At 37.9% G+C, this 15,713-nt stretch overlaps 1 protein-coding gene across 2 annotated transcripts; it reads left to right on the top strand.

Annotated features, from left to right (window-relative positions):
- Positions 1–4,769: 4,769 nt before the first annotated feature.
- ctsla (cathepsin La) lies at positions 4,770–11,948 on the top strand. Of its 2 annotated transcripts, none has more exons than XM_074638814.1 (8): positions 4,770–4,909; positions 7,198–7,341; positions 7,440–7,562; positions 8,295–8,447; positions 10,350–10,574; positions 11,260–11,428; positions 11,523–11,640; positions 11,818–11,948. In XM_074638814.1, exons 2-8 carry the CDS (start codon positions 7,210–7,212, stop codon positions 11,915–11,917), a joined length of 1,020 nt encoding a protein of 339 aa, XP_074494915.1. In that variant the 5' UTR covers positions 4,770–4,909; positions 7,198–7,209; the 3' UTR covers positions 11,918–11,948. The 2 variants fall into 2 exon arrangements, with proteins under 2 accessions (XP_074494915.1, XP_074494916.1); XM_074638815.1 differs by having other exon boundaries at positions 4,772–4,909; positions 7,201–7,341.
- The last annotated feature ends 3,765 nt before the right edge of the window (positions 11,949–15,713 follow it).

The following is a 15,713-nucleotide window of genomic DNA, read 5'->3' as shown; positions in this document are numbered from 1 at the left end:
TGGAGTAACGTCTTAAATGTATTTTCAACTGAAATAAGTTCATAAATACCTAAATTAATATATCAAAATACAATTAATACAATATCTTCTGAAAACAAGACTATTTGTTTGTTTTAAATCCCCTGGAAATTCACATTTTAATCACATTTCCAAGACAAGGCATTCATTTTCAAACTGTGCCCTTACAATAATTAATAAAGGGATACATTTTTAAACAGTTTTAATGTGAGCAATCTTTTTAATTGTCCATCTGTTGGAATCAGTTAAGCCTGAAAAACAAACAGCAGTCCACATATATGGTAAATAGTGAAGATATATACAGAATAGTAGATTATAGAAATGATAAGAAATATGGAGATAAAGTTTTTGAGTTTCAATGCTCATTAAATAAGTATAAAAAGAAAATCACGCAAATAAAAAAATGAGAACCTAAGACATAAAATAGTGCAGAATTTAAAATATAGTGTTAAAAAAATATAAAATAATATATATTTGTGGTAGACCGGTGTACAGGAATTGCAAATATATAAACTGAATGTAATAAGGGATGTGGTAAATGTAGCCACTATGGTGCATGTAAGAAAATAACAATAACCAGACTACATTAAAAACTTACAAGTACATGTAGAGTACACACTATAAATACATCTGTACCTGTGATTAAACTTTTGTCACATGAGGTGATCAAACTAGTCTTAGTCTATAGACAAACAGGGTGAGTTTCATTCTTGTAAGTGTTCCAGTAAGGAAGTTTACTGCCAACACATCAAGGCTTTCACTGAAAACATACACTTCCTTAGTACTGTGAGTACTCACTGCCCGACCTTTAGTTTAGCATTGTTGTAAAAGACAATCCTGGATCAATAATGTTAAATAACAAGATCAATTGAGGCTGTTACAAAAAGGAGAAAAACAACAACATGTAACTGATAGTGACTCTGGTGTGTAGACGTGTTCAGGTCTGTAAATCTTTGTGTCTGGATGTGAAGACAATAGCAGCGGCTGATAACCTCCTTTTGTTTAACTAGCGTCTAATCTGAGGAATGTATTAATGATACGTTAGCGGCTCACAGAGTTCACCACCAGCCTGTTACAGTGAAGATGAACTGAATATTCATCATTTTCTTTTGGCTAGACAAAAATGTCAACAGAGACATTTAGATAGTGAGTTTGTCTCTTAATGTTACATGCTGTCAGGACAGTGGCCCTAGGAGACTCGTGGGTACCCATAGAAACCATTTTCATTCACATATCTTGAGGTCAGAGGTCAAGGGACCCTTTTGAAAATGGTCATGCCAGTTTTTCCTCACCAAAATTTAGCATAAGTTTGGAGCGTTATTTAGCCTCCTTCTTGACAAGCTAGTATCAGATGGTTGGTACCAATGGACAGTTGTATTGTTTCATATGATGCCAGTATCTTCACTCTAGCTCTAAAACTGAGCCCGCTACAACCTACAAATTGCTAGTTGCATTAATGCGTTAAAAGAAATTAGTGGTATTAAAACAAAATTGCGTTAACACCTTATTATTGCGTTAACTTTGACAGCCCTCGAATATTACACGTGTGTATGAAGGTGCAGTACCAGCAGGGGGCGACAAAACCCCTCACTAAGGTTTTGGCAACAAAAACACTTGGTTAGGATTAGGAAAAACTTCATGGTTGGCCTTAAAATAAGTACGGAAACTAAGCACGGAAACAACGTAACATCAGTAAAACATGTCTCAAACGTCTCCTGGTTGAAAGTCCAACATTTGTTGAATCCATCCGCCTCAAGCGGTCTTTCTCACTTTGTATTATACGTCACTACCTCTGAGCGTTGCATATTTACGCAGATGCATTTTTATAGCTGTCAATACAGACTACATGGCGTACAAAATTACACGCCAAAAGCAAGAACGGCGTTCTTATTGCACGCTTGTGCTGGGCTGCAAAATTCGCTTACCAAATCCGTACCAAAACCGAAAGATAAAACCAACAAAAGCAGCGTTGTTTCCAAGAAGTTACTTGTCCAGACTAAGAAATAGTCTGGCACACAACACTTTGGGTTTTTAAAAGTTTTCAGAATTACTAAACAAGTTATAACGTGTTAATTAGTGAGCTTTAGAGGTGCTGGTTTCGTTATAGAGCCAGGCTATTGATTCCCCCTGTTTCAAGTCTTTATGCTAAGCTAAGCTAACGTGCTGCTCCTGCATATTTAGTGTGCAGACACAAATTCAATGCTTTGACTCAGTCACAGTATTTTAAAACTTACTTAACATGACAACCATTGGTGGAAAGTAACTATATACTCAAGTACTTTACAATTGTAAAGTACTTGAGTCTTTCCATTTTTATAATAATTTATACGTCAACTACATTACATTTCAGAGGAAAATATTGTCCTTCTTACTCCACTTCTAGCCTATATTTATCTGACAGACATAGTTGTATGAAACTTATATGCTTAGTACATAAAACTGTTTTTTAAACATTAATGCATCGGTGAAAATAGTATCAAATATATTCTGCATAATGAGTTTTTTTTCATTTTGCTGATAAGACTTTTGCACTTTTACGTATTGCTACTTGTACCTAAGCAACAGATATGAATACGTCCACCCCAGCTGACAATATTGACTCAACAGAGAAGTCCAATATGCAGTTATCTTGTTTTTTGAGGTGACTCTATAAGATGTAAGTGACCAAACTTGCTTGCTCATGCAGGAAGTGCTCAGTCAACCATTGTCATGTGTCGCTCTCTGCTTGAGCAACATGATCCAGTCACACATCAGCTGCTGAGGACGCAGTCTGCTTTCTGCTTTCTGCAAATGCAGAGAAATATTGCATATATTTAGCTTAGTGTAAAGTAGGATGCAGAGGAAACATTTTGGGAACATCGTGCATCCTGCATGTGACACCATAAAGACGTGATGCATTACAGATGTACAGATGAATCATGTCACATTATATCACTGTATTAGTTGTTGGTGTGAGGTTTGTATGAGTTAATCATTCATTAATTTACTTTTTCAGTAAAAATAGTTAATATTCTACGTTTAAAAACTTGAATTGACTGATTTTAGTAATTTAAGACTCGGTAAAAATACTGAAGTATTGTCAGCAAAATAAACTTAAAGTATCAAAGTAAATGTACTCTCAATGCAAAATAGGCCCATTTACAGTGTTATATTATTGTATATATTATATTAAAGGATTATTACTGATTTTACTGCAGCTGGTCAAAGTGGAGTTCATTCTAACTACTTTATTTACTGTATGGTAGATGAATCTATAAAATGCATCATACTTTATTTGTTTAATTGTTTGTTTTTTTCATATAAAACCTGCAGTGGTGGAATGTATACATTTACTATACGAAAATATGAACCAGTAAAGTAACTGAAGCAATCAGATAAATATAGTGCATTTAAAAGAACATAAATGTGCTGGAGTATGAAATATCATAAAATATAAATGTTCAAGTTATAAAAAACAACAACTCAGATCTGTACTTTTGCAGAGTACTTGAGTAAATGTATTTGGTTACTTCCCACCACTGAATAAGAGGCGTCCAAAAACAAAAAGGTTTTGGTCTGAATGTTTAAACAACTCTGACTGTTCAGAGTTTCACAATCTTATCAATCACATGAGCATCGACGTTGATTAACTCAGACTTTGTGCCACCAAGTTCTTGGAAGTCCTGCTGTCCTTTATATCCATTCATTCATTCATTCATTCATTCCCACGGCGAGTTGAAGATAAAGAGAGGCTGATTATCTAACTCCTTTCTACCACTTATTTAAATGTAGGCGTACTGTATGCAGTGTTAAGTTGGAAAAAGATAAGCAAATTACAATTAATATTAGGTTTCCTTCACCCCCAGTAGGCCTGTTAAGTAATCCATCCATCTCAGGCTCCTGCAGCCACCAACGAGTCTGTAAACTGCATGATGTTGACCTACTGTATTTTAAATGTTTGTTGTGTAATATTTCAGTCGACAAGCTGTTAGTTAATCAGTGTGTTTACATGCACATAAACCAGGTTATGAGGGAGATCAGGCAACACTGGAAATCTGTGTATACATAGAGCACAATGCGTCTAAATAGTCTGTGGTATAAACAGACTCATTTAGACTTCTAGAGGCTTTGGATGGATTTATTCTGGATGCACATTTAATGGTCTTTCCTTTAATTTCTGCTGTCACAGTAATACTTCCACTGTCTGAAATCTTTTGTCATGCACATGTGAAAAGACAATAAGAAACCCCGGTGATGCATCTAGATGGCCAAGAAGTTTACTTTCTTCTGGAGAAATATAGCTGGGAAAACCAGGTTTCTTTAAAACCAAATTACTGCAGAAAGCCGACACCATCCCAATTACTTAAATGCATGTGAACACACTGAGTGTTGAGGTGAGAGGGGTGAAATCCTGAGTCTTGCACCGACTGGTTTTGTGTCTAATTCTGTCAAAATGCGCTAAAACGGAGCGTTTCAGACAGAGGGTAAATACAGGCATATTCAGGCCGACAGTATGAGGAAAATAAAGTTTTTTTTTTAACATTACAGCATGTAAACATGTTCTAGTAGAAACACAAAATACAAGTATGAACCTGAAAATGAGAATAATATGGGACCTTTAAGTTGATATGTACATCGTATTGGTGCCTATTAAATAAACCATGACTAGAATAAACAACACTGAGCCTGACACCATTCCAGAGGGAAGAATCACGTGCTTCCAAGAGTGACGTCACGCTCCAGAGGGGACGGGGCCTTGAGTCATAAACAAGGAGCGGACCAATCAGAGAGCTCGGTGGGACGTCCCTCAGTCGCCAGTCAGGCCTTTATAAACTTAGTGTACCTCGACTGAAGGAGGTTATTTAACGCTAACTCTTCATCTTCGTCGTCTTCAACTGTGAAGAATAATACAGTAAGTACATTTATTCGTTTGTCTTTTGTCAAAAGCTATCTAAACTTGACGCCTAACATTAGAATATAAAGCAGAAAACATTGATTGAATGATGAATAACCGTTTTTTTTTTGTCGTCGTTTGAGCCCAGAACCCCCAGGGCCCCTTTAAAAAACGTCTACTTTAATCAATATCTCATCGTAATTCATTGTTTTAGAAATAAATACCAACATTTTTTACTGTTAACCTCAAGAAATTGTCATCTTCTTTCATTCGGCTGCCTTTGTCTTCGTCTATAACCGGTTTTTTTTGTCGTTTGATCCCAGAATAAACACCCCCCACCAGTGTCCCTTTTAAAAAAAATTCTACTTTAATCAATATCCCATCTTAATTCATGTTTTTTAGAAAAAATACCAATTTGTTTTACTGTTAACCTCAAGAATTTGTCATCTTCTTCCATTCGGCTGCCTTTGTCTTCGTCTATACCTCCTTATATAAGCATGAAACAGCCATTGCTAGTTTCTTGAATTAACACACACTATAGAAGCTGTTTTGGTGGAAAACACAGCCAATCTAACAGCTTCCCGGTAAAATGTTGGTTTTCTTTTCGTTTTCCTGTTTCTGGTTTCGATGTCTGGGCTTGTTTCTTGGCTCTCGGCCGCAGCAGGAGATCCCGTGACTGCGAACAAAACAACAACAGGCTGGGTGGTTTATTGTTGCAGGAGCTGAAGCCAAGTTTTTGCTCCATAACTCTGCAGGAAAACAGCCTTTAAAAGCTCAAACAACCTGTTATTCTTGCATACAGTCATTATTATATAAGTGTCAGGGATCAATCAGGTTTTATATATTGATTATTTGACCTAATTAATGTGTAGTTTTGAGGCCGAGCAGTCGGGAAGTGACTGTTACTGTCGGGAATGTGTACTGCAGTAGGGATGGGTCGTTCCGAACGAGCCGGTCCAAAGAGCCGGCTCTTTTAAGTGAACCGATAAGAGCCGTTTGTTTTTTTTATTATTAATTCAAGGCAGAATGATAGGATGATCTTCTCCACGCCACGGGCACTCCATGCACTGATGGTACTTTGTCCACAGCCTCCATCCTTTCCACGTCTCCCATTTATTGTCTATGTAAGCAGCCGTGCAATGCATTCTGGTAGCGTGGCGGCACAAATTTGAGAGACGGAGTGTCACGACGCACGCTCCTTATTTGCATTAAGTTGAGGGCTAGTCTACTTTTTGTAAATCACAGGTAAATCTCACACGACTCGCTGCTTCTCAAAACTCCCGAGAATCTTTTAAAGTAAACTTTGTCGATCCAAAATAAAGACAGATTCAGCAAGTGCATGGCTTATTTCACACCTCAAATGTTTTCAGAAATACATTTCGGTGAACTATTTTCGTGAAATAAGAGAAGAAAGTTTCCAAACGAGCTTCCATACTGTTTCCGGTTTGAAAGCAAGGAGCAGCAGCCCACGAAGGGAAAGCGTCCGTCCAATCAGGTGGGGAGAGCCTGTGTCTAGTGACAGCCCACCAAGCGTCCAATGCTGGGAAGCGTCGTGTCCCCTCGCGATAAAAAACGCCCCTGTGGACACGTAACATGAATGTTGTGTTAATGATGTCCGTGCGACCAATCAGGTGATGACAGACGTTGATCATATCATAAAGCAGGGAGGGGCGGGCGTGCGCGGTGCGCTGACCGTCTACAGGTACAGAGCAGGAGGGAGAGGAGGAGAGAAAGAGAGAGGAGTGCGGTGCGCGAATAGCAGACAAGATGAGTGACAGTTGGAAACAAAGCAGCATGTAAAATTATGGTATTCTGGAAATTATAAGGTTTAGTATAATTAAATTGAATAATTTAAGAGATATATATGCAAACATACTAATCATAGGTCAAAACGGCACTAAATTTGGCTGAATTATAAAAAGGCAGAAGTGGTAAAATGAAGAGCCGTTTGGGAGCCGAAAGAGCCGGCTCCTCTTGGTGAGCTGAGCCAAATGATCTGGCTCACTAAAAAGAGCCGGAATTCCCATCACTAGACTGCAGCTTTAATGCGGATCCTATTTCTGTAGGAATCATGGGAGAGAACAAACTGTACTACAGACTACTTTATGCATGACCAAGTATCATGATGGGTAAACATGTGATAAAGTGAATTTCGATGTTAAACTTGCATGACTTTACACTTTCCTAAATAGATATCTTATGTAATGGAGTATGTTTGCCTGTCTGGAGGTCAGGCCTTCAGGGCCTCCTTCAATTATTAACCAGCTTCTTTGGAAATTGAGCCCCAACTTTTGTTTGTTTTCCAGTAGGAAGCAACAATGCTGCCTCTAGCCGTGTTGGCCGTGTTGGCCGTGTGCCTCAGCGCAGCCCTGTCTGCCCCTAGCCTGGACCCACAGCTGGATGACCACTGGGAACTGTGGAAGGGCTGGCACAGTAGGAAATATCATGAGGTGATGTATTGTTTGTCAGCAAGCTTCTCCAGTCTGCTAATCCCCCATGATAAAAAAGTCTGAATTTTTCATTTATATATGTATATTTATTTTTGCAGAAGGAGGAGAGCTGGAGGAGAATGGTGTGGGAGAAGAACCTGAGGAAGATCGAGCTGCACAACCTGGAGCATTCAATGGGCACACATACCTACCGCCTGGGCATGAACCACTTTGGCGACATGGTGAGACCACAGTTTCAATGCACGGACCCATATCTCACTTGGAAACGCATATCAGGGTTCTTTAGAAAGGTCTGGAAACCAAAGGAAGCTAAGGGAAAAATGGATTTGATAACTGGCAAAGTAGACAGTTTAATAAGAGTGTACTACGGTTTGGAAAAAGAAACATGAACATGCACTCTCAGATTACGGATAGGTGAAGCAGTAAATAGATTTTTATTCAGTCATACAACATTGGACATATTGAACACTTGTCCAAATATACACAAATCCAGGAAAAAAGGAAAAACACAAGAAAACATTATAGAATCTGGTGCGGGACATGGTCGTACAAAGACAAAAAAAAAAAAAATAACCTGGCTGAATAAACTAGAAATAGAATGTAACATGGCAACGTATCCTCATACAACGGTTCGTACGATATCTTACGAAAACGTGGTCCTCATTTTTCATGTGTTTTCCTACAAATATCCAGCATCAATTTTCACTTCAGTATTTTCAAAATAAACTTCTGTCTTCACAGGAAACACCTCGGTTAGGATTTAACCAACAAAACCAGTTAGGATTAGGAAAAGATTGATTTGGTTAGGTTTAGGCAACAAAACGACTTAGCTACGCTTCTAAAACATGTTTTTACCTTTTTACAATCATAAACCACAGCTGCCTTTTGTCTTCTTGTAAGTCTAATTCTCATCATCAGCATCATTTACTCACTTAACTTTTATCTTTCCACAGACTCACGAGGAGTTCAGGCAGATCATGAACGGCTACAAGGGCAACGCACATAGGAAGGTCACGGGATCCCTGTTCATGGAGCCCAACTTCCTGGAGGCCCCACGATCTGTGGACTGGAGGGAGAAAGGCTACGTCACTCCCGTTAAGGACCAGGTAACGACGCTTTTATCTCTCGTGTAGCCACAGGACTCTCAGACAACCACACCTGGTGACTTATCAAGGTGTGGTTAAACGTGTTTTCATTCTTGGCACGAGCCATACGGTTAAATGTAGAAAATATTATGCAGTCACAATGTAGGGAAATGTAGAAACGGCTGTTTTTTTCCCAAGTGACGACATTTTAAATCTTTTTATTACTTTTTGGACAAAAACAAATCCAGTTAAAGGGGATGTATGATGAAAAACTCACCTATTCGGTGCTTGTGCTCATATATCTGGGTATCTGGAGTGCCTATGTGTGAAATAAGACAAACCAGACAGTTTGTTGTGGGCTGTCTAGATCAGAAAACATGTGATTCAACAAGCCATTCAGATTCTGCTCCAGACAGAGGGTGAATACAGCTATATTCAGACTGACAATATGAGGAAAAATGTGTTTTTTGAACATTAAAGCATGTAAACATGTTCTAGTAGAAACCCCAAATACAAGTATGAACCTCAAAATGAGAATGATATGTCATGTTGGTTGGGGCTAGTGGTGAAGCCTTTGTATCCTGCACGAAAAACATCAGGAACATCCATCAAAAGGTTTCATAAAGGTCTATTAAGGACAAATTCGAGGATTTACTGTAATTTGCATGAGCACTTGTAAATAACTAGAATGTAAAATAGATTTTTCTGAAACCATATAACCACACAAACAACCCACTGCTCTTAAATTTCATATTTTGAGTCTTCATTGTCACAAAAATGTACATTAATGAAAGTAAAACATAAGGCTGGTCAGTTGTTGTTGCAGTGAAAGGCACTCTGCTGTTGTAAACACTGTACGTTACCACAAGCTCTTATTTTAATAGCTAGGCTAGCGTAACAGGAGATACAAAAGGATGATCTAATATCAGCTGTTGGAGACGTTCGGTAAACACGATTGTGTAATGTGCAATTTTGAACAGTTCCATCGTCACAGATTGTATATATGAAACAGGGAGGGCGCTCTGTCCACTGAAGTAAATGTTTTGCATGAACAGAGATAAGATGGCCACTTCAGGGTTGTTTTTGTTATCTGCTTGCCTCACACACACTCTGTACAGTCTGTTCTCTCCACCCGTCTTTGGCATACATTAACACCCTGTAAGCTGAAACCAGTCCGACCAGCTCAGTTTAAACTAGGCCAGGGTGGAGCAGACACTCGTATACATTAGAGCAAGGTGCAACTACCAATATAATGTTATTTATAGACGCAAAGTGCTTTCCAGAGTCGGGAATACGAAGAGCAATAACAAGATACAGAGTGGCACTAGAACAACACGATCAAAGGACTAAAAAAACAACATTTAGACATATTGATAAAAGATTGTAAAGATAAAAGAGCAACATATAAGAATAAAAAGACGACAGTAAGAGAGAGAAACATTAACATAACACCATTACTATAAGTACCAAATTGACTTTTTGTCTGTTAAAACAGACAAAAATGGAAGTTTGTTCAACTTCAACAAGCCGACGGTGCGGGACACACCGAAAAAAACAAAGCCGACAGACGCTCACCGACCCCAGACTGTCCGACGACCGACTGTCGGCTTGATGTGTCAGGGCCTTTAACTCCGTCTAACGGCCCTAATGGCTGACATCAGAAAGAGACACAAGAACATGAAAGAGTATAAATATCAAACGGCGATTTTAAAGAACAAAATAAATTGTACAGGAGACATTCAAGTCTGTAGATACATTTTCAGTCATCATTGAAAGCGACTGAACATTATGGCAAAGGTCAGGTGTTATTTTTGATTTAACTATCCTGAACTTAATGAAGCCGATTTTTATTTCTTAACACAACCCTCCAACCTCTCCCTCTTCCTCCTCTCTCTCTCTCCCTCTCCCTCCTCTCTCTCTCAGGGTCAGTGTGGCTCTTGCTGGGCCTTCAGCACCACCGGAGCTCTGGAGGGTCAGAACTTCAGGAAGACCGGAAAACTGGTGTCGCTGAGCGAGCAGAACCTGGTGGACTGCTCCAGACCCGAGGGCAACGAAGGCTGCAACGGCGGTCTGATGGACCAGGCCTTCCAGTACGTCAAGGACAACCAGGGTCTGGACTCTGAGGTGTCCTATCCTTACGTGGCAATGGTATGTGTCTTACAGGGAAAAAGGGGGGAAAAAAAGTCAAGTGGAAATCACATTTAAAGGACGCAGATGATCTTGAATACAGTTAAAGATTGTATTTATTTAATTTTAAATGAAGGTTTACAATGTTTTGGTGGATCAAAAGTACCTCTTTTTGTATTTTTTTTCCCACAAAAGAGGCTTCTTAATTTCCATCGTAATTGGTATTAGAGAGGTGTTAAAGATCTACATCTAAGTTAAAGTCTTAAATTTAGGTTCCGTAAAACAAAGGCTGCAACTAACAATTGTTTTTATTATCGATTTAATCTGTTTATTTTCTTGAAATTTAATTATTTGGTTTAAAAATATCAGAAAACATGAAGCACAAGGTGACGTCTTCAAATGTCTTTTACCCAACCAACAGTCCAAATATATTTGATTGACTGTATTCAAGTGTTTTGCTTAAAATAATGAATTGATTATCAATATAGTTGCAGATTAAGCGTATAATGCATTAATCGTTGCAGCTCTTCTTTCAGGTAGTGTTGCAAACATCTGTTAGTTATGAAAGGAGCTTCACATCCTTAACCACCAAACAAACACCTTTTATTAATTAATTAATTAATTAGAATATTTAGGATTCAGAGTTCTGTGTTGGCGCCGTAACGTCCCGCTCATCCTCCTCCTCCTCCTCTTCTTCCTCTTCCAGGACGACCAGCCGTGTCGCTACGACCCCTCGTACAACTCTGTCAACGACACCGGATTCGTCGACGTACCCAGCGGTGTGGAGCGCGCTCTGATGAAGGCCGTGGCCGCCGTGGGACCCGTTTCAGTCGCTATCGACGCCGCTCACGAGTCTTTCCAGTTTTACCAATCAGGTCAGTTAAAAGACACTATTTTTGCTAATATCTGCCATCTGGTTTTAAGATGTTTATAAGAGACTGACTGGTATTTTTTGTGGCCGTATTTTAGGAATCTACTATGAGAAGAACTGCAGCAGTGAGGAGCTGGATCACGGCGTGCTGGTGGTGGGTTATGGCTTCGAGAAACAAGATGTGGACGGCAAGAAATACTGGATTGTGAAGAACAGGTCAGTGGAAAATATTGCTTAATTTATCCCCACTGTGCAGAATATCACCGATGTTTGGTTGAGGTTAAGTACTACCTGAAAAGAAAGTAGTACGAGGAAAAGGAATCTTTACAAATCAAATGTATGAAGCCGTTCATGAAGCTCATATCCTGACCTTTTTGTTTTGTTGTCTTCTAGCTGGAGTGAAACGTGGGGAGACAAAGGCTTCATCCTGATGGCTAAAGACAGAAAGAACCACTGTGGAATTGCGACGGCGGCCAGCTATCCTCTCGTCTAACGTTTGCACAGCTCCACTTTGCGGCTCCTTAGTGTTTTTTTATTGCAATAGTTTGGCTGAAGGCGACGGACGAAGGCTTCAGACCGAGCGACGACATCGACAGGAGATTCTGTGATGTTTTTAAAGAGCAGAAACACTGTTTTTTGGGAAATGGCGCCATTTTTGTTGCTGGTTTTATGCAACTTTATTTTGTCTGAAAATAATTTAGTCTTAGTGTTTTATTCTTTGTAAATATGTGTATGCTACTTGGTAAGTGATACATTAACACTTGCTTTGGTCATTGTAAATGATTTTTGTTTTCTATTTTTGCTGTGATCAATTAAAGTTGTGAACACTAGTTTTGGCTGTTTGGACCTTTTTTTAAAGATTCTTAAAGTATTTTTGATCGCTTCTTAAGATTAGGTTTTCCAACATGTCAACAGTGTATTTTTCAGGTAGTTCAACGGGTTTCTATTAGAAGGATTTTCTCAGTGCATAAAGCAACCACTAATTTCCTTAACGCAACTTGCGATATCGATCTTCCGGAGGTTGTAGCGGAGTCAGTTTTAAAGTTAGAGTGAAGATACTTGCATCATATGAAACTATAAAACCTAAAGCTTGTCACGAAGGAGGTTAAATAACACTCCAAACGTGTCCTAAATTTTAGCCCTTTTTTCAAAGGGGTCCCTTGACCTTTGACCTCAAGATATGTGAATGAAAATGAGTTCTATGGGTACCCACGAGTCTCCCCTTTACAGACATGCCCACTTTATGATAATCACATGCAGTTTGGGGCAAGTCATAGTCAAATCAGCACACTGACACACTGACAGCTGTTGTTGCTTGTTGGGCTGCAGTTTGCCATGTTATGATTTGAGCATATTTTTTATGCTAAATGCAGTTTTGTGTTAATTGATTTCAAATAATAAATATATACATATATTTGCATAAAGCAGCATATTTGCCCACTCCCATATTGATAAGAGTATTAAATACTTCACACATTTTGAACAAATAAAAAATGTGTGATTAATCATGATTAACTATGGATAATCATGCGTTTAAACATTTTATTTGACAGCCCTACATACTTACAAGTGAACCCATTTTATTTCTATTGTTTCTCCTACAAATAAGATGAAAATATACACCCATAAACGTTTTCTTCAAAATAGTAAACGCAATAAACTTTCTATATATGGTAAAGCATTTGTAAAATGTTTTGACAGCTGTGAAATAAGGTCTGTGTTTAACAGAAGCTGAAGAGATTTTAATGTTTTGTTCTACTCTATAAAATACGTCAGTAAATATCCCACATATACACAATGTTTCCAGCTGTTATAGATCTATAGAATTGACCACAAAATAATTTCTGGATCTGATTTATCTGTACATTTTGGTATTCAGAGCACTAAATGAGGCTTTAACTGTTGTTAATCCCACATGCTGGTTTGACGTGTAGAGCCAAGACTTGAATCACATGATTTCATGTAGAAGCAGCTGTGCTCCCTGACGTCTGGTACTGGGATCTGATAGGATTATTGATTCTTTAACAATAGTGTTGATTCATAAGGAAACACAGTCGCCCCTTTACTGCGGGGGAGAAGTGGTCACCTTACATGAGTCCTAAAGGTTTGAGGTCTGCAACTAATGATTACTATAATTGTTGATTAATTTAGGTTAATATAAACTAAATGATTTAAAGATAAGTTCATGATAAAATGGTGATTATGTCTCTAAAATGTCTTGTTTTGTCTGATCAATAATCAAAAACTTAAGATATTCAATATACAATGATATAAAAACAGGGAAAAGCAGCACATTTTGTGCATTTTTGCTTAATATATTAGTTAAATTATTAATCAATTGTCATATTATTGATGATATATCTTTTGTTGTTTGATTAATCTATTGACTAATCGTTTCAGTACTAGTACATGGCACTGAATTTCAAAATACTACTTAATTTCTGCCTAATCACTGGTAATTAAAGGTCTTAGAGAATAAAAGATATATCACAACACTTTTATGAGTGGGGATGAGTTGGGAACAAAATAAACTAGAAAATGCATGACAGCTGAAATTTCAATGCATTGTTAAAATACAGAAGAATTAAAGCAAAAAGGCATTGCACTGCAAAAAAACCCACATTTTTTTTCTCAGAAATTTGCCACTTTAATCTCAGAAAATATCCAAGTATAAATATCCACTATACGTTACCTGCATCAGGGCAGACCTTAGTGCTGTTCCTGCAAGAGTTTTTAACCTTAATGCCTGCAGGCTTTATTTTGTTTATTGGTTTATCTTCATTGAAATCCCCTTTATACACATTACTAGGGCTGTCATCGACCAAAGAAATTCTTTGTCGACTAATCGATCAGTTGATTCAATCGACAGATCTGTAAAACTGAGTTTCTCATAAAGGATCACACAAAAGCCCCACTTTAAATCTTTAAAAGTTTATTTTTTTAGGGTGGAACGCCATGGGGGAATTCACGAGCCACCCAGCAGTATTAAAAATAGCTCCAACTTTACACATTATTGCATCAAATATTATAATATATATTATTCTGCATAATGCGCTGGTACTTAAAGTATATTTTGATGCTAATATTTTTTTTTTACTTAACTAACATTTTGAATGCAGGACTTTTACGTGTGACAGAGTACTTTTACACTGGAGTATTGCTACTTTTAGTTAAGCAAAACATCTGAGTACTTCTTCCACCACTGTTGAGTCCAGTGAAGCTTTCTCTTTTAACAAGTTGTTTTAGGTCAGATGCGACCTGCTGACTGACCCAAATAACAGTATTAAAACTGTCTGAACAGTAAAGCCGGTCAGGGTAAAGGTGTGTGTGTATGTGTACTTGTACATCTATCTTTGTGAGGACCCATTTGGTTTTAGACCTTCAGAGTGAGGACATTTGGAAAGTGAGGACATTTTGGGCGGTTCTCACTTCTTCGACAGCCTGTTTGAGACGTTAGAATTAGGTTTAGGTTAGGGTTAAGGGTGGGTTTTAGGCATTTAGTTGTGATGGTTAAGGTTAGGGTAAGGGGCTTGGGAATGCATTATGTAAATGAGTGTCCTCACAAAGATAGAAATACAGGGATGTGTGTGTGTGTACCAGCTTCTGTAACATATTTACTTGACCTCTGAGGTCAGTCCAGAGTGATATGCAGAACAAACAGCTGGTGTTGTGCAACCTAAAGAAAGGACACGAGTGTGAGAGAGTGATTAAAGGGTCAGTTCACATAATCACAAAAACATCCTATCTCACCTCCCTGGTGGTGTCCAGCTCAGCAGATGGTGTTGGTTTCATGATCCAAAGTTGACAACAATGGAGGTGGATGGAAATTAATTTAATGTGTTCACAGATTTTTCTGGGTATTTTGGGGGTTTTAGCAGCTTTAAAAAAACAACACATACTTACATTTTACAGTTAGATTTTTAGGAGTTTTATATTCAACAGATTTAAATAATCTGTTTGTTTTTAATGTTGTTTTTTTGTTGTTGTTTTTTTCTTTTTTTTATTGTCCTGGTGATATGCTGTGTCATGTTTGAATTGATCTTTTATGTACTAGAGAAGCCAAAGACAAATTTCCACTAAGGTGGACAATAAAGTCAAAGTAAAGTAAAGTAAAGTAAAGTAATAAACTTTTAAACCCAAAAATAAATAAAATATTTAGTATATCTCCACCAAAGTTTTTTTCCTGGCATTTCATAAAATTTTTCAGGAAATGATTTACTAACAACTTTTCTTTTTCTGTGTTGCACAATTATTCAGTGATCATAGAAAAATATTTGTAATATTTGATA

The sequence above is a fragment of the Sebastes fasciatus genome, chromosome 6, assembly GCF_043250625.1.
Source record: "Sebastes fasciatus isolate fSebFas1 chromosome 6, fSebFas1.pri, whole genome shotgun sequence".
NCBI classification, from domain to species: Eukaryota; Metazoa; Chordata; class Actinopteri; order Perciformes; family Sebastidae; genus Sebastes; species Sebastes fasciatus.
The sequence above is the reverse complement of the archived record's forward strand: the minus strand, read 5'-3'. Positions and strand labels throughout refer to the sequence as shown.

Excerpts from the sequence above, each read along its gene's own strand:
- ctsla (XM_074638814.1), top strand. The coding sequence starts at position 7,210 with ATGCTGCCTCTAGCCGTGTTGGCCGTGTTGGCCGTGTGCCTCAGCGCA. Across the intron at positions 8,448-10,349 it reads TCACTCCCGTTAAGGACCAG|GGTCAGTGTGGCTCTTGCTG; the intron begins GTAACGACGCTT and ends TCTCTCTCTCAG. Across the intron at positions 11,641-11,817 it reads TACTGGATTGTGAAGAACAG|CTGGAGTGAAACGTGGGGAG; the intron begins GTCAGTGGAAAA and ends GTTGTCTTCTAG.